Genomic DNA, 27,992 nt, shown 5'->3' on the forward strand with positions numbered 1-27,992 from the left:
GCCAAGGCGGAAAAGGGAGGCCGAGCATCATGGGGCAGGGCTCCTCTAAGGTCATGAACGTCAGAAGGCCAAGCAAACCAGCTCCCCTTCCAGGACTCGGCACGCCCTCCTCCACTCACCAGCAGGACCTGCTGCTCCAAGGGGGAGGTCCGCCGCAAAGTCCGGGGCCCTCCTGGTTCCGAGGTAAGCTCCCGAGCCAGGTGTGGAGGTGCCTGGGGCAGGCGTGCCTGCCTCTCTGCTTCCGGCCCTGCCTGTGAGAACGCTGAGGGCCCTCTGGGCGCTGCCGAAGGTTTGAATTCTGAAAGCAAGAACACCTTTCTGTTATGCTGTTTGCCAAAATCCAACCTGGCCACCCAGCTGGAACCCAACCAGGGTCAAGGGAAAAGGACAGAACCAGGAGCTGTGACCTTGTCCAGCCCAGGAGGGCTTACTGGGGAACACTTTCCTTCTGATGTTGCTGCCATCCCCAGCATTCCCCACGGCTCCATTCAGCAGCATACACTTACTCAGGAAACAGTGTTTTTTCTGCTTTCCACTTTTAGGATCTTTAGGCAAGATAAGAGCTTCCAAGCCAAAAAAGAGGTTGGACTACTGCAACAGGTGTTCTTTGAAGCTTTTGCTCACTCCAGACAGGTATAGGGGACAAGGGTGTCACACTCAAGGGCGAGCTCTGTCACAGGCCTCTGCACCCAACCAAAGAAAAACAGCATTAGTGGTGGGAAGTTACCACCTCAACCCCCAGGCTTGCTACATATACTAGCAAGTAACTTAATTCTGCAGTTTCCTCATCTGTATAAGGAGGCTACTGACAAATGCCTAACAGGACTGTGGTACAGACTTACTAGGTCACACAGAAATGTAAACATTCTGTGTAAATACACTCCCCGCTCCCTCCCCTCACCACCAGGCAATAGAGATCAGCTCACTGCCTTCTGTTTACTCGCATAAGAAATGTAAAAATACCACGATTTGACCCCCTGAAAGCTAAAGGAAAAGGCAACCAGAAAAAAGAACCCTGAACAAAAAGCTGGGCATCGAGCAGCCACAGCGAATACAAGGACGGCCCTATGTTGCCCGGTTGGCTCTGACCAGAATAAACGCCGTCCTGTCTGAGGCAACTATGAACACAGGCTGTGCCTGGCCAGGCTGAGGGAAGGGCGCTGCCTTTGGCCTTCTCTGGCCACCCTACCTTGATGCAGGTGTCATCTACCGGAATGCCCTCCGAGGACTCGATGGCCAGCTGGGCGGGCTCCAGGACTTCGTACGGACACAGGAATGTGGCTGCAGAAGAAGCAAGATTTCCTTATCACCGCTCTCCGGGCTCGAACGGCCAGAGAAGGGCTGGGAGAGGGAGCTGAGCGACAGTGGCCAAAGCCACCAGAGCGGATGTCCTTGCTATGCTGAGCTAGACAGTGACTGAAATCAGGGTTTCAGAGGCGTCTACCCACCCATGTTCACAGCAGCATGATTCAGAATAGCCAAAAGGTAGAAACAATGTATTGATGGATGAAAAGAACAAATAAAATGTGTCGAGTTCATATAATGGAATAATATTCAGGATTGAAAAGGAATGAAATTCCGACACATACTTTAACATGGATGAATCTTGAAAACATATGTGCTAAGTTAAATAAGCCAGACCCAAAGGACAAATACGGCACGATTCCACTTTCGTGGTGTCCACGGAGTAGTCAAGTTCATAAAGACAGGACAGAACAGTGGTTGCCAGGCCTGGGGGAGAGAGGACTGGGGAGTTATTTAATGGCTATAGAGTTTTAGTGTGGGATGATGAATAAGTTCTGGAGAAATGTATTTGGTAACATTGAACTGAACACTTAAAGATGGTTAAAAAAGCAAACTTATGTACATTTTACAAAAAAAAAAGTTATAGGAAGAAGTTAGTCCTTGGACATACCCTTCCCATTCTTCAGTCTTTACTGACTCCCTGCTATGACCATAAGATAGAGGTTTCTTCATGAAGTCCTTTTAATTAGTATGAATTTTTTTTTTAACCCTCACCCAAGGATATTTTTCCATTTATCTTCAGATAGAGTGGAGGGGAGAGAGGAAGAGAGCGAGTGAGAGACTTATCGACTGGTTGCCACCCACACGACCCTACCCAGGGCCGGGGACGAACCACAGAGTTCATGCCCTTGGCTGGAATCGAACCCAGGACTCTTTGATCCACGGGCCAGCACTCTAATTGCTGAGCCAAGCCAAGCCATCCAGGGCTAAATAGTATGAATTTTTAAAACCATACAGGTATAATTTTTAAAAAGTAAAAGTGATTAAATTCTTTCTAGGGTTTGGGGTAAAGAACAGACAGGTGACCAAAATTTACTCCCAGAGACTAGAGACCCAATAGCAGCAGCAACAGCAAAAGCCCTGCCACACATTTTTACCGCAGCTGTGAGCCGACAGTCGTTAGCCCAGAGATTCCCCAAGACCTGGAAGGTACTGCTCTTCTGAAAGGGCTATCCCTTAAAGCTGAGGTCACGAGCAGGAAGTCCGTCGGCTACACTCAGCGAGCCGTATTTTTTGTCTGGCTCACATAGTATCTAAGAAAACTGGAGCCAACCTATGAAAATTGGCAGATTTCTTGATTCTCAAAACAAAATAAAAAATCAGAAGATCTGGCCCTGGCCGGTTTGGCTCAGCGGTTAGAGCATCGGCCTGCGGTCCAGAGAGACCCGGGTTCGGTTCCCGCTAAGGGCATGTACTTCGGTTGCAGTTTGTCCCCGGCCCTGGTTGGTCGTGCGGTGGCAGCCACTCGATGTGTCCCTTCACGTCGATGTTTCTCTCTCTCTGTCTCTTCCTCTCTCTCCCTCCCACTCTATCTGTACAAAAAATGGAAAAATGTCCTCGGGTGAGGATAAAAAAAAATAATAATAATAAAAAAAAAATCAGAAGATCTGTCAATACTGGATACATATGCTTGTGGGTCACCAGCTGAACCGCTGCCATCGGATGGGCGGAGGACCCACACTGCAGCTGGTGACAGTCAAGCTCACGGCACTGCTACCTGTCATCTGCATGGCCCTGGCCGGCATCTGCGTTCCCAGCACTAATCTAGAAGGTCAGACTCTGAGTTTTCTGGTATCACTACCTGACGAGTTTCAAGCACGAGAGTCATTGACCGGACTGGGCCAAAGCTCTTAAACAGCCTCTTCAGAGCTCTGAGGTTACAATTTTTGCTAAATGGCCCAGCATAGACAGATGATATCTCTGTCCACTTGACCCTCATCTGCAAGAAACAACAGAATACAATGAAGTAGATGTGGAATGAGAATTCAGTCACATCTGAAGAAGCCGTAAGTCAAAACATGGGATGATTCCACTTGCAGGAACTTCTCAACGCAAGCAGATGTCTGGCCACCTGGCGAGAGCCCTTTGGACGAGCACACACTCACGAGCACAGACGGCGACAGTGAGCAGGTCTGCCAGGCAGCAGGCGCTGCAGAGCCCCAGAGCAAGGGAGGCAAGATCTGTGCTGACGTGGACAGGCGCCAGGTATGCTGTTAGATGGAGAAGTAAAGCTGCAAAACAGTGTGACATGGTCTAAGTCACATTTTTATAAAAGTGTATTTTCTAAAATGTTAAAATACACATAACAAAAATCTGGAGAGATAGACAGCAAACTTCCTAAAGTATTACTTTCCTTCATGTGGGGAGATTATAAGTCATTAAGTAAATCACCCAGTAGGATTCATTCAACTTACCCTTTTATTCATCTCCTCAGTAAGGGTGGGTGGAAAGGGTTCAAAAGAGAAGCGGACGGTGCTGAAGGGAAACGGGGGCATTTCCACTCTGGCCCACTGGAGAACGTGCAGCGGACAGCACAGCCGGGGTGAGGCAGGAGCCTGGCAGACTGCTGTGGCCCTGGAGGTGAGCCACGTCACAGCATCATGCTGATCCCTATCCCTACGAAGAAGCAAGATAGGGCTGACTTCAAGAGCTGGGGGAAAATGGTGACGCCACACAGCCTCCTGGAAAAACCAGAGTCAGTAAAGAGAATAAATAAAGTCACATATGACCCATACCTTTAGCATTACTAAGAAACAGAGATGACGACAACCTTCAGCTTTCCTCTAAGGAAAGAGGTTCAATTCCAACAGCGCTCCCGACACCCCACACTGGTGCAAGCCTGGGAGTGAAGAGAGCAAGGAGAAAAGGCTCGAGGGACTCTGGAGACAATCCTGGGCAGGGAGACTTGGAGAAGCATAGACGAAGTCACCCACAAAGAAAAAGCACCAGCGCTGACCCAGGGGAGGCCTGGTGCCTCAGGGAAGCAGTGCTTCTGAAGAACCCGCAGAGAAGAGGTGACAGCCCTTGGAGACGCTGCAGTGAAGGGAAGAGAAGGGGAAAGTAAGGGCACTGCAGAAAGATCAGTCAGACGGATGCCAGCCACTCCCTAGAGCACTGTAAGCTCCCAGTCCTTCCCAGCGCCACACCATTCTCCCAAGAAATAACACTTTGAAAAAAGAAACAAGAGTGTGACATCAGTAAGATGGTCTACAAGGAAGCTTCAGGTCTTCGCTCTCCCAAACACCAAGTCAACAACACACAGACCAGAATACCTTTGCCAGAACTCACAGCACCCAGACCAACATCAAACCAAGAAGAAAAACTGCCCTGGCTGGTTTGCTCAGTGGTTAGAGCATTGGCCCACGGACCAGAGTTACAGGTTCCAACCCCAGCCCTGGCCAGGGTCGTGCAAGAGGCAACCAATTTTTGTGTCTCTCTTACATCAATGTGTCTCTCTCCCTCTCTTTCTGTCCCCCTCCTCCCACACTATCTAAAAATTAATGAAAAAAATATCCTCAGGTAAGGACTAACAAAAACAAAGGAGAATCTGTGGTGCTCTGCATGCCCATTTGTGCCCCTCCCCCCATCTAGTGCAGCTCAACCAGAGAAAAGTTCATGCTTTTTTTTTGCAATGTATGTTATTCTTTTATTTTATTTATTTATTTATTTATTTTTAATCTTTATTGTGGAATGTAGAATGTATTACAGATGTTCCACATTTTCCCCCCATTGACCCCCTCCTCTCCACTCCCGGTCCCCTCCCAACTTTTCCCACACTATTGTCTGTGTCCATCGGTTATGCATATAAGTTCTTTGGTTTATTTCTTCCCACCCACCCCCAACCCCTTTCCCTTTGAGGTTTGTCAGTCTAGCAATGAATTTGTACTTCTTAATCCCTTCACCTTTTTCACCCATTCCCCCAACCCTCCTCCCATCTGGCAACCAACAAAATGTTCTCTGTACCTATGAGAATGTTTCTGTTCTGCCTGTTCATTTTGTTTGTAGATTCCATTGTCGATAGATATGTATTCATTGCCATTTTGTTTATTCATATATTTTATCTTTTTCTTCAAAAAGACCCTTCATCATTTCATATAATAACGGTTTGGTGGTGATGAACTCCTTTAACTTTTTCTTGTCTGGGAAAGTCTTTATATGGCCATCGATTCTAAATGACAGCTTTGCAGGACAAAGTAATCTTGGTTGTAGGTTCTTGCTTTTCATCACTCTGAATATTTCTTGCCACTCCCTTCTGGCCTGCAAAGTTTCTTTTGAGAAATCAGCTGACAGCCTAATGGGAACTCCCTTGTAGGTAACTAGCTGCCTTTCTCTTGCTGCTTTTAAGATTCTCTCTTTGTCTTGAACCTTTTGCATTTTGATGATGATGTGTCTTGGTGTGGGCCTCTTGGGGTTCATCTTGTTTGGGACTCTCTGTGCTTCCTGGACTTATATGTCTGTTTCCTTCACCAAGTTAGGAAAGTTTTCTGCCATTATTGTTTCAAACAGGTTTTCGATTTCTTGTTCTCGCTCTTCTCCTTCTGGCACCTCCAAGATGCGAATGTTGGCACACTTGAAGTTGTCCCAGAGGCTCCTTACACTATCCTCATTTTTTTGGATTCTTTTTTCTTTTTGCTGTTCTGATTGGGTGTTTTTTGCTTCCTTATATTCCAAATCGATGGTTTGCTTCTTAGATTTACGTACTCTACTATTGAATCTGTGTGAATCATTATTTATTTCAGTTAATGCCTCCTTCAATTCTGACTGTGCATCCATAATTTCTGACTGGTCCTTTTTTATGCTCTTGAGGCCCTCACTAAGTTCACTGAGGTTCTCACTGAATTCATTGAGTATCCTTATAAGCAGTATTTTGAACTCAGCATTAGGTTGCTTATCTCCATTTCGCTTAGTTCTTTTCTTGGGGTTTTGTTCCGTTCCTTCATTTGGGACCTGTTTCTTTGTATCCTCATTTTGGCTGCCTCCCTGTGTTTGTTTCTGTGTGTTACTTAATGAGCGGTATGGGGCTATCTGAGATCAGATGCTGCTCGTTTGAAAGAATTTAGGAAAAACCTGAAGCAGGATCCAAGACAGGCCAATCCTATGGTTAAGCAAGTGGCAACAGCTTGGGTGGGCCTGAAAGTTGGGTGGGGCGGGGCAGGGCCTCAGGGAGTCACCAGGGCAGGGCTACCTGTGTGAGCCAGGTTGCTGGAGTCCCAGATATGGTGACTGTCTGCCGCCCCCGGGAAGGGCTCACCAAAGAACAAAGGCCTCTGACAGCACTTTTGTCCCGGAGAAAGCCCCCTCTCCAGCCCTCGCTCCAGTGCCAAACAGCTCAGTTCTTCCCTGTATGTCTCTGGCGCCCCTCGAGCTGCCTCCCCTCCAAGCTTAGAGGGAGAGAGTGTGATAAGTCCGTGCGCGGGCCCTTTAAGGAGCTGCCTGGGGCTCCAGCCGCCTCAGCCTCCCTGAGCCTCAGTTCCCGCTGGTTTTCCAGCCAGAAGTGATGGGGGTTCTCTTCCTGGCACTGGAACCCTGAGCAGGGCGCCTGGTGTGGGACGGGGACCCCTCAGTCCTCAGGAAGGACCTTCCCAGCCGAGGTGTCCTCCTGATTTTTATCCGCCACACGTGGGTGTGGGACCAGCCTGTCCCCTCCGCCCCTCCTACAGTCTCATGTGGCTGCTGCTTTAATTCCGTAGTCGTAGGACTTCATTCAGCTTGATTTCAGGCGGTTTTGAATGATGGTTGTTCTGTAGTTTAGTTGTAACTTTGATGTGGTTGTGGGAGGACGGATACCACATTTACCTCCCCGCCATCCTGACCGGAAGTCATAGTTCATGCTCTTACGCATCCTGCTTTACACACAGCAACGACATATAAAATGCACGAGAAAACAGAAAAGTCAGACTGAAAACCAAGATAAACATCCCTATGAACCAGAAACAGAACAAAAATTCAAAATGGTGTGCAAGGCCAAAGCCACAGGACTGCTAGGCTCTGAAAGCAGACACTGGACACTGCCGGTGCTGCCCTACTGGGTGCTGGGATGAGAAGAGCGCCACACTAGGCAGACAGAAGCCAGGCTCGCCGACAGTGGCCACGGTGCTGCCTGGCTCTGGCCTGAGCTGCAGTGGGCTGCACTCCCCTCTGCTTTGCAGCAAACTTCAGAGACATCAGCCACTCACCTCTTCATTTTAGAGGCACGTAACAGTTTGACAGCTTCTGGAAGAAGTTAGTTCACAGCATCTTCCTCCCGGGTCAAGAAAAGGCGCTTCGGACCCACTGACTCCGGGCATTCTAGAACACTGTAAAGAGGAGGTGGAAGTAAGAACAACAGTTTTCCAGAACCTGAGAGTTACCTCTCTAGACTCCCACTGTCTAATATAATAGCCTCTGGCAACACGTAGCTATTTAAATTAAAATTAATTAAAATGGAAGAGAGTCAGCTCTCGCTTGCACTAGTCCCACCTCCTGTGCTGATGTGCAGAACTTCCTGAACGGCTCCGATGCAGCACATTCCCACTGCTGCAGAGGTCACACTGGACAAGTCGCTGATGGCCAGGGACGGGGATGACAAGAAATGTACTCAAAGTGCTCTATCAAGGCTCGGGCCAGAGTCTAAGATCTGATATGTGCATTATGGTGTCAACAAACCTCTGCTGAGCCTGACTTCTGTTCTCCCCTGCTCGAGGCAACACAGCAAGGTTGCACATAATTCCCACAGTCCTTTGTCTTCTAACCAAAGCACCCAGTAGTCCATTCCCTCGTCTACAGCTACTTAGTTCAACGTATTTCAATGTCTTGCTTTTTTTTTTTTTTTACAAAGGGAGTCATTTTAAGACTAATCACTAGATTCAGAAAATTAGTAAAATAAATAGATACTCTTTAGGGCAGAAGGTGGTCTCTTCCCCTGCCTGGTTTTTGTGAGGGAAGACTGTTACACAATTGGTAGACATTTCTCAACAGCCTCAAAGAAGACAAATTCCCAGGTTTTGTTGTTAAATAAGAAACCGGATGCTCCGTCTGTCTCTTCTCATGTCAGAACTGAGCTGCTACCTTGGGCATGGCTGCCCAGCGGCCTCTGCTGCCCTGCTCCGCGCAGGCCTGCTGCCTGCGGCTCTGGTGACAGGCCAGTGCCTCCAGATTAAGTTCTGCAATTTTGATGACAATGAAGTGGTCAAAATCATCTGATTTCCTGGAGAGCATCTGAGATCAAACAAACTAACCAACTGACACCATGAAAGTCCACGCCAGTGGCGCTCCCCGCTCGTGCAGACAGGGCTCTGCCCGGCCAGGCAGGGCGGCTTCCGCAGTTCCAGCCGGTCTCCGCGGCTCAGAGTGGCCTCTGCTACCCGCTCTGCTGGCAGGGCTGAGTGAAAAGGGATGGCGATCTGGGCTCACTGTTCATTCCATGGTCACTTAAAATGTACTCCTCTCCAAACATGTGTTTGGAAATGGTAAAAGAACGCTTCTACCACATAAAAAACAGACTTTTCACTGGTTTAATACAAAATCACAAAGTTGCCCTGGCCAGTTTGGCTCAGCCTGCGGACCAGAGTCCCGGGTTTGGTTTCCGCTAAGGGGCACATACCAAAAAAAGAAAACAAACAAAAAAACAACACTCATTCCAAGAACAAAACAAAAACAATCACAAAGTCTATTCTAGTTTATTCTGCTTCCATGCAGTGGGAGACCATTTGAAAGTTGTAATGTAGAGTGTGAGATACAAACTTTTCATTTAAAATTATATTACATTTATAGAAAAATAACAAAGGTAGTACAGAGTTTCCATATACTGGCTTCCTATTTTCAACTATGATTAAATTGGTATTTTAGATTAATATGGTGCATGTGATAATTAATGAACCACTGCTGATATGTTATTATTAACTAAAGTCAGAGTAATTTATATTTCCTTAGGTTTTACCCCAGTGAGATGCAATTTTCACTGGACCTCAAGTGGCAGCATAATAGAACGCAGTGGTTTTCGAAGTGTGGGTCTCCGAGTGTGGGTCAAGAACTCCTGGGGTTCCAGAGACCTGTCAGGGGTTCATGAGGTCCTCCCTTCTCCAGCTACACAACTCGAAAAAGTTACTTGTCTCCTATTAAGCTAGACATTAAAGAGGTTTGCTAAATATGTAAAACCATACTTTTCACACCAATTTTTTTGAAAATGCTTTTTTCTCAGAAAAATTCATTTTTGTGTTAACACAATTTTTTTGTTTATTGATTTCAGAGCAAGAGGAAGGGAGAAGGAGAGAGAGACAGAAACATCGATGAGAGAGAACACTGACTGGCTGCCTCCTGCATGTCCCCACTGGGGATCGGGCCCACAACCTGGGCATGTATCCCGACCGGGAATCAAACTGGTGACCTCTTGGTGCATGAGTCGACGCTCAACCACTGAGCCACACCGGCCAGGCTGCATTAACATAATTTTTAAACAAATTAATAAAATACTAAGATTATTTTTCTTCATATTTAATTTCTAATATGGTAAATATTGAGATATGGTCTACATAAAAAAAAGCCCTTTGAGAGTAAATAGGTCCTGAAACCAAAAAGTTTTGAATCTCTGATGTGGTTTAGAGTGGGGGCTGGCATATTCCAGTCATTGAGTCAGGTCCGGCCCAATGCCTTTTTTTTTGTAAATAAAGTTTTATTGGAACACAGCTGTGCCCACTCATTGCCATCAGTTGACTAGCTACAATAGACAGTATGGCCTATGAAGCCAAAAATATTTACTATCTGACCTTTATAGGAAAGTCTGCCTTAGCATCGAGCAAAGAGAGGCTTTGGAATCTGGCACACCTAGGTTTACATCCTGGTTTCACCTCTGACCCCCTTGATTAAATCTTCTAACCTTTCAAAATCTCAGAACGCTCATATATAAAACTGAGATGATAATCACAGTTAATTCATAGGGTTGCTGTAAGAATAAAATCATGTACATAAACCATTTTAGAACAGTACACTTATTAAGATCTTGGTGAATGGTGGCTATTGTTAGTGACATGCCCAAAAGGTATTTTAGAATGTCTTTCTACCACCATGACCCAAAACACTCTTCTGGCTATTATTCTACATGACTACAATGTATTTTATAACGGAATCATGATAGAACCTCTCATGCAAGAGGACACTCTAATAGGTTAGAATGTGTTATAACAAGATTATAAACTATGTCCTCTTCAAATGTCTCCCTTACGTGCTGTTCTAATTCGTACGAACTGCACTGTTGTTGAAAACAACAGTATGGTCCCCACACCCACCCCAAGAGAGCAAAGATCTATGTAGATTTTTATATTTATTACAATTATTAGCATCAGCTACAATGACCAACATCACATTATGGTACTTAATATAATATTCAAGGCACTGTGATAAGAACTTAGATCTTTATACATAGTATCTCATTTACCATCACCAATGCCCCAGAGAAGTGTATTCCCATTGTACAGATCTAGAAACCGAAGTTGTTCAGAGAAACTGACCTAGATCACATAGGTGGACACGGTAGAGTCTATATTTAAAACAGACTTTCAGAGACTACATACTTCATGACTGCATCATGCTAGTGAGACAGGTCTTCCTTCCATATACATGCTCAGCCTGAACTGTACTCCCATTTTTTTGTAAAGGTAAAAACAGGAGATGGCAGTCTGTGACTAACAGTTCTGATCCTATAATTTTAAGAAAAGCAAAGACACAGGTCAAGGATACTAACCTTCTTTGGGTCATACTTAAAAAAATACTGAGCCAATTCAAGGGCTGTTTTAGCATCTTCTGTGGTATCATGACCAAGCCTACCAGGACCCTGTACATCCTTCCTGGAAAATCAACACAAAATTGACATATCTGGGAGTTTTTTTTAATGACAGGTCTTTCAACCACCTAAAATATTCTGGTTACATGTAAAATTTCAGCATTTTGATAATCAGCTTTGTATCACAATTAGGATTTCTTCGTTCCTACTGCCAGGACTGAGAGGTGCCGAGGATGTGGAGTGGTTGGGAATGACTCTGTCCACAGCCAGCACGTTTTCTGAAGGGCAGAGCTGCCCAATCAAGTCTCTATGCACTCCCCATGTCTGGTTTCTTAGAGGTGACCACTGTTTAAAGTTACCTTCCAGAACATTTTTATTTCTATACAAGTGTCTTATATGCACTTAAATCTTTTCTTGGTTATTTTTAAAAACCTTTAAGAAATATGTATGTTTATGTCGACAGATATATGTAAATCTAACCTACATCACATCACTGTCTAGGGATCTATAGATCTCGCTCTGATCTCCATTTTATTCTCAGTAGTATCTGAGAGAGATCCTTCACATTCTTTTGAACAACAACAACAAAGTATTCAGTAATACAAATAACCATAATTTGTTCAACCAGTCCTATAGGATAGTTGCATTGTTTTGGGCTATTTTAAACCACATTACAGTATAACGAACATGCTTATATGTAATAAAATATATTCAATATAGAAATGTCATGTTTTGAAATTTTGGTTAACTTTGATGCCCCTTCCTGTCCAGATCTATCCATCAACCCTCAACTGTGCATGTAAACCTTCTTGTATTTCCACAATTTCTTCATTTCTGTGTCATACTTCTCTCTAGAGTTAGGATCCCAGGATTCATAAAAATAAAAGAAATAATGTTTACAAACTAAGAGGAAGAACAGAGACCCCAAATTTTTCAATATGAGTTAAATAAGACAGTACATGCTAACTTATGTGCAATTTTGTCAGATAATATTATAATATGCAAACAAACCTACCCCCAAATCGCTTTGGCTAAGAATTTTAGCTTAAATCTTCTGCCCTGCTCTCTGACATAAAGCAATGATGTATCAATAACATATGGATGTATCATCTGAGGAGGAAAGAGAACAGAATGAGTAGCGCATCCTATACTAATGGCAAAAACAAGTGGGCTGAAGAAAGAAGAGCCCCAGGCTTTCTATTTGAGATAAATGAACAGGCATATATACTAGAAAAGTGAAGTCGTATATCAGATACTCACCTTTAGTGCTTTGAGATCCAAGTCTGAGGAGTAGCCCACTAACACAGCAGTAGGAGGAAGTAGTGCTTTTAATTGTCTTTGGACATCCTTGACTTTGGTCGTTACCGGGTTCAGAATCTTCTTCATGATTTCTGAGCAGCTTTCTGTAAAAATGAGTGAAATGAACAGGCCAGAATATTAACAAGTTTTTCTCCCTGGAAAGTCATTTGAAAAGAATACCTTTTCAAAATTAATATATGCGCAGTGCAGAAAGGTTAAAAATACAAATAAGCAGAAAGGAAATTTAAAATTACCCCTAGCCCTGGCCGGATTGGCTCAGCAGTTAGTGTCGGCCTGCGGTCCCGAGAGACCCAGGTTTGGTTCCCACGAAGGCCATGTACCTCCGTTGCAGTTTGTCCCCGGCCCTGGTTGGGTCATGGGGGTGGCAGCGACTCAATGTGTCCCTTTCACATCGATGTTTCTCTCTCTCTTCCTCTCTTTCCCTCCCATTCTATCTGAACAAAAAAATGGAAAAATGTCGAGTGAGGATAAAAAAAAAATTACCCCTCATCTCACCACCTGGAGATCATTACTTTCTACCCTTTCCTATTTTTTGTATTATATTCATTTATATATTTCCTTCTTATAAAAATACAATTATAATGCATATGCTACTTTATGGCCCTGTCCAGACAGCTCAGTTAGTTGGAGTGTCGTCCCCAATATTCCAGGGTTACAGATTCAATTCCCGATCAGGGCACATATGAGAATCAATCAATGAATACATAAATAAGTGGAACAACAAATCGATGTTTCTGTTTCTTTCTCGCTCTCCCTCTCTCAAATCAATAGATTAAGATAAATAAAGAAATTTTTATTTATTTATGGCCAGAGCATCCTCCCAATACACTAAGGTTTTGGGTTCAATCCCTGGTCAGGGCACAAACAAGAAAAAAAAAAAGATTAGTAATGCACATGTTACTTTATAACATGGTTTTATCATTTTCCATATATCATGAACAAGTTTTCACATTAATAAATCTATTTCAGTACATCCTTTTTTTTTTTTTTTTTTTTTTTATACTCTGGTCCGCAGGCCAACGCTCCAACTGCTGAGCCAAACCGGCCAGGGCTTCAGTACATCCTTTTAAAAGGTTAACAGAATGCTCCATTATATGGACATTAACATATTTTAAGTAATCCCCTACTTTTCAGATATTTATGTTCCCAGCTCTGCAATTCTGTGACCAACATGCTTACATATACGACTGACTATCCCCTAAGAATACTAATTACCACATCTGCTAATAGGACAGTCTTTTATTTATTTTTTTTAATTTTATTTATTAATTTTTAGAGAGAGAGGCAGGGAGAAAGAGAGAGGGAGAGAAGGAAGGAGGGAGGGAGGAAAGGAGAGAGAGATGGATTTGCTGTTCCACTCATTTATGCATTCATTGGTTGATGATTTTTGGCATGTGCCCTGACCAGAGATCAAACCTGAAACCCTAGCACACTGGGCTGACACTTCAACCGAACTAAGCAGCCAGAGCCTAAAACAGTCATCGTCATCACGATGGCCCCTTGTTGCCTAAGCAAGCATGACTCTGTTAGCTGCAACCTCAGTGGGCAGAAACCGTAATGTTTCACTGGCTTTCTCTGCCTAATCATTATAGTGTATACATGTGAAATTACATGCTAATTTTTGGAAAGAAAATTTTTTGAGTTTCAAATTTGTTATGAAAAACTTAATTTTGTTTTGGTTTTTGAGGTCAGGGCAGATTAACCTGAGATCATTTGACTGCTCAATGATGATTTACAGATTTCTCAAGTGAGGTCTTAAAGTTTCAGCTGTCTGGTAGTTGGTAGATGATGATCACAACTGGGAGAGTCTATGACAAGGAAGGTGCAATTCCGTTGACGTGCATCACAGGAAGATGAGAGCAAGGAGGGCGACCCATCAGATGCGGCGTTGTGCCGTCTCAGCACTGACGTGCAGCCGTGGTGCCCAGCTTTCCCTCTGCGGATGGAGAAGTAGGTCACACCTGACTACACAGAAGCTACAGGCTCTTCCTGCGAAGTCTCATTGCACATCAGTCGGACAGCCCTAGGGAAGGCTAAAGGCAAGGTGAAAAATACCTGGTGAGGTAGTCCAAAATCTTCCCATCAGGTTTAACAAGTTCATCCATAACACAGCCACCTTCTTCAGCAACCAGTGAGATGTGTGTTAGCTCCCTGCCCCTCATTGTGAGGCACTGAAAGACCAGGACCCAGTCAGGCCCTGCACTCTGCACCCATGACAGCCTGCCACTCACGCTGTGCCCACTGCCGGCCCGCCCATCCACGGAGTCCTTGTGACAACGCCACAGCCTCTGCTGACCTGAGGATCCCCGTGAACGGAACCAAAGCCAGGCAGGCTGCTGAGCGTTACACTTAAGGTAACCAACATAGTACAATTCTTCTGGGAAGAATGTGCTTAACAAAGATGGATGGAAATAATACCATGAATCATAACTGCATCATTTATTGAATGTATACCACATCCTAGTATTTCACTAAGTACCACTAATAAGTTATTCTCGTTAGCACACTTGATTATCATCTAATGTAGTACTAAGCCATTTTACATACACTGCCTCATAATAACCCCTGAGGCAGTCTCTACTGTCCCCCCACTCCAGAGGGAAAAGCTGAGGCTGAGGGAGGTTAGAAAACTTGTCCAAGAGGACATAGCCGCTAACGGGCAGAGCCAGGATACACATCGTAACCTGACAGACTCCAAAACTTTAGCTCTTAGCCCCTCTATTAAGAGGTGAGAAACCATCACCTGAGCACTTACTAATCAAAATAAAACACAAGGGCGCTGAAGCAGGAAAATCCTCCTTCTGATCTCAAATGTACAACACTAAGCCTAGCTGATGGTAGCTGAGGTCCAGTCTTCCCGGCAACAACAAAACACTTGTGCAAACAACAGGAGTTAACATACAAAGGCTGCGTGAAACACAGCGACCAGAGAAAAGGTATGTGATGCATGGTCTTCATCCTGGAGCACAGATCTGTCTTCTAAAATGTGAGCGAGAGGGTCTGCTTTCAGTTCTTTAAAATGAATACTGGTCTTTCATTTGGGACCTGTTTCTTTGTGTCCTCATTTTGGCTGCCTCCCTGTGTTTGTTTTTGTGTATTACTTAATGAGAGGTATGGGGCTCGCTGAGACCTGATGCTGCTCGTTTGAAAGAATTTAGGAAAAACCTGAAGCAGGATCCAAGACTGGCCAATCCTATGGTTAAGCCAGTGGCAACAGCTTGGGTGGGCTTGAAAGTTGGGTGGGGTGGGGTGGGGCCTCAGGGAGTCAGCAGGGCGGGGCTACCAGTGTGAGCCAGGTTGCTGGAGTCCAGATATGGCTTCTGTCTGCCGCCCCCGGGAAGGGCTCACCAAAGGAACAAAGGCCTCTGACAGCACGTTTGTCCCCAAGGAAGCCCCCTCTCCAGCCCTCGCTCCAGTGCCAAACAGCTCAGTTCTTCCCTGTGTGTCTCTGGCGCCCCTCGAGCTGCCTCCCCTCCAAGCTTAGAGGGAGAGTCCGATAAGTCCGTGCGCGGGCCCTTTAAGGAGCTGCCTGGGGCTCCAGTCGCTTCAGCCTCCCTGAGCCTCAGTTTCCGCTGGTTTTTCCAGCCAGAAGTTATGGGGATTCTCTTCCTGGCACTGGAACCCTGAGCGGGGCGCCTGGTGTGGGATGGGGACCCCTCAGTCCTCAGGAAGGACCTTCCCAGCCGCGGGAGCCTCCTGATTTTTATCCGCCACACGTGGGTGTGGGACCAGCCCGTCGCCACCGCCACCCCTCCGCTGCCACCCCTCCTACCAGTCTGGATGTAGCTGTTTTGTTTTTTTTTTAATTCCGTAGTTGTAGGACTTCCATTCAGCTTGATTTCAGGCGATTTTGGATGATGGTTGTTCTGTAGTTTTGTTGTAACTTGGATGTGGTTGTGGGAGAACGCGATACTGCATTTCCCTACGCCACAGGGAAGGGAAAAACCTGAAGCAGGATCCAAGACCGGAAGTCAAAACCCCAAGAAAAGAACTAAGCGAAATGGAGATAAGCAACCTGACAGATGCTGAGTTCAAAATACTGCTTATAAGGATGCTCAATGAACTCAGTGAGGGCCTCAAGAGCATAAAAAAGGACCAGTCAGAAATGATCGCTGCACAGTTAGAAACGAAGGAGGCTTTAACTGAAATAAAGAATAATTTACACAGCTTCAATAATAGAGTACGTAAATCCAAGGAGCAAACCATCGATTTGGAATATAAGGAAGCAAAAAACGCCCAATCAGAACAGCAAAAAGAAAAAAGAATCCAAAAAAATGAGGATAGTGTAAGGAGCCTCTGGGACAACTTCAAGTGTGCCAACATTCGCATCTTGGGGGTGCCGGAAGGAGAAGAGCGAGAACAAAAAATTGAAAACCTGTTTGAAACAATAATGGCAGAAAACTTTCCTAACTTGGTGAAGGAAACAGACATACAAGTCCAGGAAGCACAGAGAGTCCCAAACAAGATGAACCCCAAGAGGCACACACCAAGACACATCATCATCAAACTGCAAAAGGTTCAAGACAAAGAGAGAATCTTAAAAGCAGCAAGAGAAAGGCAGCTAGTTACCTACAAGGGAGTTCCCATTAGGCTGTCAGCTGATTTCTCAAAAGAAACTTTGCAGGCCAGAAGGGAGTGGCAAGAAATATTCAGAGTGATGAAAACCAAGAACCTACAACCAAAATTACTCTATCCTGCAAAGCTGTCATTTAGAATTGATAGACATATAAAAACTTTCCCAGACAAGAAAACGTTAAAGGAGTTCATCACCACCAAACCGTTATTATATGAAATGATGAAGGGTCTTTTTGAAGAAAAAGATAAAATGTATGAACAAACAAAGTGACAATGAATACATATCTATCGACAATGGAATCTACAAACAAAATGAACAGGAAGAACAGGAACATTCTCATAGATACAGAGAACATTTTGTTGGTTGCCAGATGGGAGGGGGGTTGGGGAAATGGATGAAAAAGGTGACGGGATTAAGAAGCACAAATTCATTGCTAGACTGACAAACCTCAAAGGGAAAGGGGTTGGGGGGGTGGGAAGAAATAAACCAAAGAACTTATATGCATAACCAATGGACAAGGACAATAGTTTGGGAAAAGGTGGGAGGGGGGCGGGAGTGGGGAGGAGGGGGTCAATGGGGGAAAAATGTGGAACATCTGTAATACATTTTACATCCAACAATAAAGATGTGGAAAAAAAAAATGAATACTGGAACTGAATACACGGGCTCATCATTAGACTCAAGACATCATCTGCTAGACCCTAGTTTGCAGTGCTTACCACTTCACAGTCAAGTCCAAAGAGAGGACTTTTGTCTGTTATAACACCATCACTTTTGGTAGATACAAAGTTTTCATACTCAGGAAAACCTAGAAAGAAAGGAAATAAAATATCTGCCTTTAGAACCAGAGATGGTAAACATCATTAGATTCATCCTGGAAAAACTGAAACGACACATTTGCTGGAAACCTTCTTTAAGTGAAACACTTGAAATATTAAGATTAAATAAGAGACCACCTGTCCTCAAGTTTTCCTCTATCCCTCACTCCAGATTCTGGGAGAACGATGTACATTGCTGTTACAGGAAAGACTAGGGCCTGCACTTCTTGACAGTTACCAAGTAACAACTTTTCCTCCTATCAGAAAAACTGATTATAGCCCCGCCAGTGTGGCTCAGTGGACTAAACATGGTCCCATGGACTGAGAGGTCTGGGTTCAATTCCCAGTCAGGGAACATGCCTGGGTTGTGGGCTCGATCCCCAGTAGGGGGCGTGCAGGAGGCAGCTGAAGGATGTTTCTCTTATCAATGTTTCTCTCTCTCCCTTCCTCAATAAAAACACATTTTTTTTAAAAAAGAGAGATTATAACTAAAGTGTGGCTAAATCCAAAGTCACTAGACCTTTTCCAAGTAGGCACTAAGGGAGGATGAATAATGTATTACCAATGACTCGATGTGGCATTTTTCTTTCCTAAAACAATGCAAGAAAAAGCAGGGAGGAGATTCCACCCAGCAGAGATCTGAAAGGATTTCACTAAGCAAAAGGTTTACATAACTTTCACCAGTGTACCCCCCACCCCGCACCCAGCTCTACTCTGGACCACTCTCGGAGATCTGTCTAGAAATCTGCCTTCATTTTCTGAAATCACAGCCTAAGAACTACCTATAGAAGTTCACCTATAGGCCTAGGGTACCCCTTCTGTTGTGTACCCTAAATCGATAACTAGGCAAATTTAGCTCAGAAGTCTCGAAACGTTTGGATCATTGAAGACTCCCACCTTCAGACAGAGGCTGCCATGGTAAAAGGTCATACCTAGATCGTCTGACCAGAAACAAAGAAGAATTTGAAAAGTTTTGACTATTTTCTATGTCACAGTATCCTGAAACTGCTAACTGATTACAACTGAACTCATCCAAATATGACCTACATTAGAAAAGAGAGGCATCCCCACATCTGGGAGACAGTATACTTGCTGCTCTCCTCACTATATTATCAGTGGCAATAATAACACAAAATTACTAACATTTTACAGCATTCTCTGCTGGGCACCACTTTTGTACATTAACTCATTTAATCCTCATGGAAATCTTACGGTATATAAACCATTTTACAAAGAGTTTTTTCACTTAAATAAATTTATTTTAAAAGAAAATTTATTTCCAGAATATATAGAGATTTCTAATAACTCAATAATAAAGATAGCCCAATTTAAAAAATGGACACAGGATCTGAAAAAATATAAAGTGGCCAATAAGCATAGGAAGAGATGCTCTTCATCATTAGCCATCAGAGAAATGCAGATCAAGCTACAAAGATACCACTCCCCATGCACAGTGATGGCTGTAACGCAGAGGCAGAGAATTACAGATGCTGGCAGCAATGTGCAGAAACTGGATGCTCACACCCTGCTGGCGGGAATGGAAGAGAGTCTGGAAAACGGAAATGTCCGTCTACACAAAATTTGCGCCTGAATGTTCACAACAGCCTTACTCATAAGAGCCAAAACGTGAACAACCCAAATGGCCATCAACTGATGAATAAATAAATCAAATGTGACATATTTATACATAGAACAGAACTGGAATGAAAATAAATGAAGTACTGGTCCATGCTGCAACATAGATGAACCCTGAAACTTCATGTTAAATGAAAGAAGCCAGTCACAAAAGACCACAATTCCATTTATGCGAAATATCTATAGTAGGTAAATCTATAGACAGAAAGTAGATTAGTGGTTGACTAGGGCGAAGGGTCTTGTGGGAGAAATAATAGTATGGGGTTTCTTTTGGGGTGACAAAAGTATCCCAAAATGGACTGTGGTGATGGCTATAGAACTCTGTAAAAACATACCAAACACTATTGAACTGTGTTCTTTATTTATTTATTTTTGAACTGTATACTTTAAATTGGCGACTTCTATGGTAGGTTAATTATATCTCAATAGAGTTGTTTTATTATTTTTTTAAAAAGGAAATTTAACATCACTGCTGCGGTTAAGAGGTAGTAAAATAAAATAAAACAGAACCGTTTATATAAAATTCTTGCTGCATAACTAACCAAGGCTGAGCCCAGGATGCTCTGTGCATGGGAGGGGAGGCTGAGAGGAGGACTAGAAGCATTGGGGAAGGCTCAAGACACACTGACTTTTTAACATACTAAGAAGACATGAAAGAAAACAGAAAAAGGAATAACTTTCCTTTCAGTATTGCAATGCTATTTAAGGTCATGTTCATATACTACCTCAAATCACCACTTTACCAACCACAGTACACATCCTATACTTCAGGAAACATTGTATTAAAGTAATTCCCCATTAACAGAAGATGGAACAAATCACTTGGAAAGTAGCCCCCCTCCCCCCCAAAAAACTTCCAACAGTAATATTTTTGAATAAACCCCTAGATAGTCTTATATTGCTACCAATGTCCGATCACATCTACACCAGCCTTGTAACGGAGAGTGAAATGCTTGCATTTCCTCCTCCGTGAGCAGGCGGGTCAAGCGCACTTTCTTAGAGCCGTACTTCTGAACGATGGGCCATTCTGTAGGTTGATGCTGACGTTTGAACTGGCAGAAGGTGAAGACCCTACATTGAGAAGGACAGTGGCACATACTTCCTTAGATCTGTGTGTGAGACACCCCAGAGGATATGGCTTTTACGCTGTGAAGGGTAAGAATAGCGAAAATCAAAAGATGTGTGAGACCCAACCCCAACTTTTAAGGAGACGCTGATACAGTTATAAGAACACAAAGAGAAAATAAGTTCCAAACAGTCTATAATAGCAACGGCTATAAAAGGAAAAGGAAGAGAATAAACTGGCTGGGGTGGTCAGAGACGGCCCAAGAGAAGAACAGATCAATTGGGTCTCAAAGGCAGGATTCATGTAACTGCTGTATCAGACCTGTCCCTTACAGTGCCTGCCACTCCTGACAGCAATTCCGTCTCTAGCCACTTACTAAGCACCAGCCTAGCTTAGGAGGGACCATCTACAAACTGACCAATGCCCTGAGACTCCTCGTCAAGACATGTTCAAGAGCAACAATGGTAATTAGCTACGCTCGTCAGAGTGCTGCTTCTGGAACTACAGAAACGAGAAGGGGCCGGGAGCAGCTCTTCACTGGGGGCACTAGACTCCTGAGGGCTTTCTAGTCCGCACATCCTGAAGTAACACTCCTCTCGCTTCAGGTGGCCTGATGAGTTTCTGGTCTTTGAACCAAAACAGCCAGTCTCCTAAGCAGAAGGAAGGCATTCCAAGCAAGGCGGACGTGCACCAAGCAAAGTGGTGTGGCAGTGACCAGACCACTGGGGAGAGCAGTGCAGGCGACCAGGCTGAGAGGAGGGCTAAAAGTAAACTGCAGACCACTGTGAATGTCTGGCTCATTCAATATACAATGGGGAGCAAAAGACAGTTCCCGAGAAGGGAAGTGGTATAACCAAACCATATTTTAAGAAAGAGCAATCTCAAAGGCATGCAGAAAATGGAGCAGGGAGAAAAATGAGAGAAGGTCTAGATTAGGATGGTGAAAAGGATGGAGGAATAGCAATGTATGAAAGAACATTACACAAGAAAAACTGGTAGAGCACAGAGATAGAACAATTCAGTTCAGTCAACAAAACACTTACTCACTGAGCACAAAAGTCTCCAGGGCACGTTATCCTGGCTGGGAAGATGAACAGTAGACGAGTAACAGAACAGCAGGTGAGGACAAGGACTACGGAGCAGGCAAAGGAGGTAAAGAAGGACAAGGAGTTGTGGGCAGGAAAAGGGTCGCTACATATTACAATGATCAGGGCAGGCCTCTCTCTCAAGGTGACATCTGAACAGAGACTCAGAGCGAAGGGAAGGAACTATGCAGACTGGTTGTGAAGAGCTACAAGTCATTCTTAGATTCAAACTGGTGTCTTAGAGAAAAATGGTACCAACAGAAAACGGGATTGGAAGATGGGAGTCTATTATTTGGGGATGAGAAAATGCTTTTAACTGTTATGATCAAGGGGACAATGGAATATAGCCAAGTAGCAATATCCAGCAGGCCATCGAAAACCCAGACCTGGATCTGGGGTATCAGGCCTAAAGATAAAAATACAGGAGATCCACAGACGAGCGGCAGGTAAACATGGACAGAACAGATGCATATTCCAAAGGAAGATCACAGTGCCGTAGACTGTGCCTTGGGAACCTTGATATTTAGGATGAGAAAACAAAGTGAAATCTTTAAGGGGACAGAGAAATAGCCATAACCCTCTGACTCCTCCATGGCTACAGAATAAACTCCAAAGTCCTTTGCATGGCCCTTCCAGCTTACAGGACATGGCCCTAACTGACCTCTCAAGCCTCATCTCCAACATTTCCTCCTTATTCCATCCCTGCCCCCGTCCAGTCATCCCAAACATCGACAGCCCACAGTTAGAAAAACACTGCTATCGTGGACATCTTATCTTTTATCTGGCCAGCATGTAAACCTCCTGTTTCTTCTCCACTGTGAGCAGTAATAGTGGGTTGCCCCTTACATTAGTCAAAGGCAAGATCTTCCTTCCCATCCATACACATGTAGGTACAAAGACCCAGTGACGGTTTAAAAATTAGTCACAGTAATTCGTAAGAGTCCAATGTCTGTGATAACCAGAGGAAGCCTTAGCTATCTAACAACCAGATGGTTTCTTAGCCATTAAATCCCAGCTAGGATCTCTGTTGTCTAATCTCCTTGGATACTTACCCATTTTTTTCCTTTAAAAGACTGCTTTCTCCTTAAGTTAGTTAGCATTGAGTAGTGCTGCTTACAAGAATAAAAATAACTGACACTCCTACTTGACATCTTTTCGAATGAGCAGGTCCAACCAGCCACAGCCATACCTGCGACGGTCTTGGGCAGAACCCCAGCTGTTTGTTTCTTTTGAAGTCCAGTGACATCAGCTAGGAAATCAGAAGATGGCGAAGGCAAGTGGAATTTCTGCAAATAACAATAGGTTTTTACAAAAATGCTCGAAAGCAGTTAAAATACTGTCAAAGACCTTTTACTGTACTGTAAACTCAGTGCTACGGAAGGTCTGGACCTTAATTACTTGCATTATAAAATGAGGACTGTTTCCTTAAGGTGTTAAAAGTGGCTAGGTATGTGAAGTCACATTTATCCCACGCCAGAAATTTTCTTTGCTTCTTCAATTATACATTGCGAGTAAGACAAACACTACAGAAATGCATAACTTAGAAACGCCCCCTGTATCTTTTAAAGCACTCCCAAACCTATACTTCAGTGGACAGCAGCGGGTAGGTTAGGACGACACAACAAAGCAAAGCAGTTGAGAGCTCCAGCCTCAGGCTCGCCTGGGCTTAAACTGCTGTGATTTGGACAAGTCACTCAGTTTTCCTATGTATAAAATGGGAATGAAAATCTCTTCAGCCCTGGCCGGTTTGGCTCAGCGGTTAGAGCGTCCGCCTGCGGTCCAGAGAGACCCGGGTTCGGTTCCCGCTAAGGGCATGTACCTCGGTTGCAGTTTGTCCCAGGCCCTGGTTGGGTCGTGCGGGTGGCAGCCACTCGATGTGTCCCTTCACGTCGATGTTTCTCTCTCTCTCTCTCTCCCTCTCCCTCTCTCTCCCTCCCACTCTATCTTAACAAAAAATGAAAAAATGTCCTCGGGTGAGGATGAGAAACAAGAATCTCTTAGAGGACTGCTGTGAGAGTTATAGACGATGCGTGCAGCATGATTAGTGCAGGCCTAGCACACAGGCAGTGTTCAATGAATGAGAGCACAAACGAAAATGGAGACCCAGGGAGATGAAATTAGGGCTCACCAACTCCAATGCCCTCAGGGTGAATGGATGAACAGTCCAATAGGGACTGGTAGAGGCTCTGGGAGAGTGGAGAGCACATGTCTCTTCTAAAGATGACAGCTGCTCTTCAGTTCCAGATACTGCTCGAAGTGGCCCAATCTTGTGATGTTGTCGAGAGAGGCTAAAAATATAGATTTTATGTAAATTTCACAATTTTTGAAAACACCACAGCCTAAATGAAAGAGGACAAAATCAACCTGGGAACTATAGACTTCAATCTGGGAATAACATTTTTGCCTACGTTTCCAAAGAAAATCAAAGACAAACCTAATCTCAACATGAGACCTGTGCATCTTTGTCTTTTCACATTCCATCACCCTGTCGCTTTTTCAGTCAGGTCACCGAGGGCCACGGTGTGGGACGTGTGCACCGATGTCTGGGTGGAGGTCCTCGCTCAGGCTCCAGGACAAAGCTGTGTTAACTTACATGTATGCCTTTCGGGGAGATCGAAACGCCAGGTAGAACCTATGAGAGTGTGGCTGACTCGTTACCTGCAGCACGAGCACCACAACGCTGTTCAGGTGGGGGTAAGAAAGCCGGCACCAGCTGCTGAAAAATCAAACAACACAGCTAAGAGCAACACCATCAAGTCTGCGGCAGACATACAGAGGGAAGTGTGGAAAAAAAGCAGGGAGCAACAGCTAATGGAGTTTATCATCACTCACTGACTGCCTGGAAATGGAAAACTGCTATTACTGCCCAGGACTCAAAACAGATTTCTTGAGATAACTATTTATTACATTCAAACCAAGTAACATAGCATGTGAAAAGCAATGTATTCAATCCAAAATCCTGTTGAAATTTGTGTCAAATCTTAAATTCAGAATTGTTTTAAACAGGCACCAATCTCAAGATCCCAACTTGCTCAGCGGTTCTCCCTGGGCAGGCAATCACGTGGCTGACGGCAAGAAAGCTGGTTTTGGATAAACTGACAGACTGACGGCAATACTGGTTAATGCAGAAGATGACTTTTGAGGTATCCAGACAACCTCCCCCAGACAGAGGTGTGCATCTGAAAATCTCTCTATTGGTACATATAAAACAGCCATTTTCATTACACATTTAATAGTAACATTACAGATGTCAGAAGAGTAAAATTCTCTTTGCCCTTTATTTATAAAAGGAGGAAAAAAGATTGAGAATCTTAACATATGATCATGTCATTTCGTTTTTTCTTTTTTTGTAAATTTTCAATTGTAGTTGATATTCAATATTATAGTTTCAGGTATAATAAGCATAGTGGTTAGAGATTTAGTAATTTATGAAGTGATCCCCCCAACAGTTCCAGTACCCACCTGGCACCAAACATAGTTATTATATTACTAACTATATTCCCTCTGCTGCACTTCACATCTCCGTGACTATTTTTATAACTTCTTAATCCCTTCAGCTCTTTCCATCTGGCTTCCCAACCCCCATCCCGTCTGGCAACTATCAGTTTGTTCTCTGTATCTACGAGTCTGATTGTTAACTTTGTTCTTTAGATTCCATGTATAAGTGAGATCATACAGTGTTTGTCATTCTGTCTGACTTATTTCACTCAGCATAATGCCCCCTAGGGCCCTGGCCGGTTTGGCTCAGCGGTAGAGCGTCGGCCTGCGGTCCAGAGATACCCCGGTTTGGTTCCCGCTAAGGGCATGTACTTCAGTTGTAGTTTGTTCCCAGCCCTGGTTGGGTCGTGCGGGTGGCAGCCCCTCGATGTGTCCCTTTCACATCGATGTTTCTCTCTCTCTCTCTCTCTCTCTCTTCTTCCCTCTCCCTCCTGCTCTGTCTGAATAAAAAACGGAAAAATGTCCTCAGGTGAGGATAAAAAAAACAACAATAAATATAATGCCCCCTAGGTCCATCCATGTTATTGTAAATGGCAAGATTTCCTCCCTCTTTTGGCTGCATATTCTCCTGTATATATATATATACACATATTTGATCTGCTGATGGACACCTGGGCTGCTTCCATATCTTGGCTATTTTAGATAATGCTGGGGTGCAGCTATCTTTTCAAATTATTGTTTGCATTTCCTCCAGATAAATACCCAGAAGTGGGGTTCTTGGATCACACGAGAACTCTATTTTTCATTTTTTTAGGAACGTCCAGAGTGTTTCCCACATTGGCTGCATCACTTTGCAATCCCGTCAACAGCAGGAGAGGGCTCCCTTTCTCCACTTTCTCGCCGACACTTGTTCATGATCCTGTTATTTCAATTGGGTCTCTCCACTGGAGGTTACCAACCAAAACACCCACAGCAGCCAGAGATAGGGGAGCTGGCCAGGAGGGACCCTGAATGCACATGCCCCCCCTAAAGTGAGAGGCCACTACTCAGCTTTGACAAATGTTGCCATGTGGGAATACAGGGACAGTTGCAGATCTTTGACTTTTTGAAGAAGTCAAAAATCTGAATTTTATAAAAGAATTCCCGAATAAAATTGTTTGCAACCATCATTAAAAAAATTTTTTTAAGGAAATTCTGTATGGCAAACAAATAATGCCAGTTAAGGCACTGTAGACATTGGTTTGAAACCTCAGGTCTATCCCCACCATTTAAGCTAATCTCATGCCTAGGTTTGGAGCACTGGATTTGCCCAGAACAGCATACTTCAGCAATTCACGTAGCTGGTCATAGGTTACTTCACAGTTTTCAGCAAATAAAATGGTAGGTAAGCGTGCTTTCTGTAAAGGTAAAATCAGGGTATATCAAATTATGATTATTGAAAACAACAACAAAGACAAACTATTAAAATATTCTAGTTTCTAATAATTTTAGCATATATCCAAACATAAGGAGGGTTATAATTAATCAGCAGGTCTAAAACTACAATCTGTGATGTGACATTATTAGTGGAATACTTAACACTAAGGAGAGGAAACAGGCTTTTTAAAAAATAAATGTTTGTATTGATTTTTTAGAGAAACATCAATGTGAGAAAGACACACTACACCAACCAGCTGCCTCCTGCATGCCCCTCACTGGGGACTGTGCCTGTGACCTGGCCAGGAACTGAGCCAGGACCTCTCAGACCAGGGTAGGCCAAGCTTTTCTCTTTGCTATGATCTTTCCATAACTTATGAGAAGCACCTGGAAGTTAAATGCGGAGATTGCTGGTGTCTGTAACTTCAAACCCCTTTCTACCCGAACAGTAAACAGACAGGGCTGGGCTCTCTCCGGCCGCACTGAGCATCCCAAAGTGATTCACACCAGAGTCTCTAATGACTAGGAACTTCCTTCCCCTTCTCCCCTTCAAACAAACCCCTCTCTTCCGAATTCATTATAACCCCTCAGGTAAAAATCCCCTTTTTACACTCTACTCCAAAGCACATTTTACAGACTACAGAAGATATGATAAGAAACCCTTTGGCACATCAGCCAGACCGTCTCCTGAGGACAGACAAACCGCAGCTCCTCAAGGTAACCAACCCCGCGTCTATTCGGCTTCACCGAGATCTCCTCCAGCCCCAACTGCCCTTGACTCCCAAAGCCCCCAGTGACAGAGCAACTCACTCTTTCTGCCCTGCCCTGGCATTGCCAGTCAGCGCCTGGGTCCTTTCCCTGACTGTGGGGAAAGAGAAGTAAACTTCCTCCCTTTCCTCTCTCCGCTCTTGTGAATGCTTTCACAAGTCCCTGTCACGGGCCCAAACAAAACCCTAACAAATACTGATACAGAACCTTAATTACAGATACTTGGCCACGTTAAGAGTAGTAGGATGAAGACAACATGATTCACGCTCTCGAGGAGTCTGTTCTACTAGGGGGAAATGCAGAAACAGATTAACTCCAATACAATGTGGGTAAATGCTAGTATAAAGGTACAGGAGCCACGAGGCCAACTGCCTTGGGGTTAGAATGTTTGGGGGACAGTTTCTCTGAGACAAAAATAATGGGGTTGAGGCTTGAAAATAAAGAGTCAGCCAGGTAGGAGGAAACATTGTGTCTAAATATGTAGTTTTGTTTGGCCACAGCCAAGACTGCATGTTGCAGTGCAGCAGAGACAGGAAAGAAGTGGGAGCCAGGCCACAGAAGACCATCTGGTCCAAGCCAAGGGTTAGACTTGATGGGGGGGGGGGGGGGCAGCAGGGAGTTCACTGAGGCTCCGCCCCTCCTTAAAATAGCTTTGCATTTAAATCTGGTTATTGGTGTATACTGTGCTTGTTTAAAAAGAGTCAGATAATAAAGAAAGGTAAAAGACAGACAACAGATGAAAACAAAAATCACCTGTCCTGTACCCGTACAACACAGGAGATGGTTACCGCTTTCATCACATCGAAGA

The 27,992-nt window shown here is 44.2% G+C and overlaps 1 protein-coding gene across 1 annotated transcript; it reads right to left on the reverse strand.

Annotated features, from left to right (window-relative positions):
- Nucleotides 1-115: 115 nt before the first annotated feature.
- Nucleotides 116-27,981, reverse strand: REXO5 (RNA exonuclease 5). The gene is given in 24 exon segments (XM_036279779.1): nt 116-243; nt 246-298; nt 503-641; nt 644-690; nt 1,191-1,266; nt 1,269-1,281; nt 3,107-3,244; nt 3,720-3,824; nt 7,482-7,537; nt 7,540-7,601; nt 7,765-7,847; nt 8,353-8,457; nt 11,027-11,126; nt 12,078-12,172; nt 12,323-12,461; nt 14,438-14,553; nt 17,678-17,766; nt 20,343-20,435; nt 20,438-20,482; nt 22,752-22,848; nt 24,152-24,278; nt 24,671-24,677; nt 26,301-26,397; nt 27,949-27,981. Coding segments are annotated over 24 exon segments (2,043 nt in total).
- Between the last annotated feature and the right edge of the window lie 11 nt (nt 27,982-27,992).

This window comes from Molossus molossus, unplaced genomic scaffold, assembly GCF_014108415.1.
Source record: "Molossus molossus isolate mMolMol1 unplaced genomic scaffold, mMolMol1.p scaffold_m16_p_3, whole genome shotgun sequence".
Classification (NCBI taxonomy): Eukaryota; Metazoa; Chordata; class Mammalia; order Chiroptera; family Molossidae; genus Molossus; species Molossus molossus.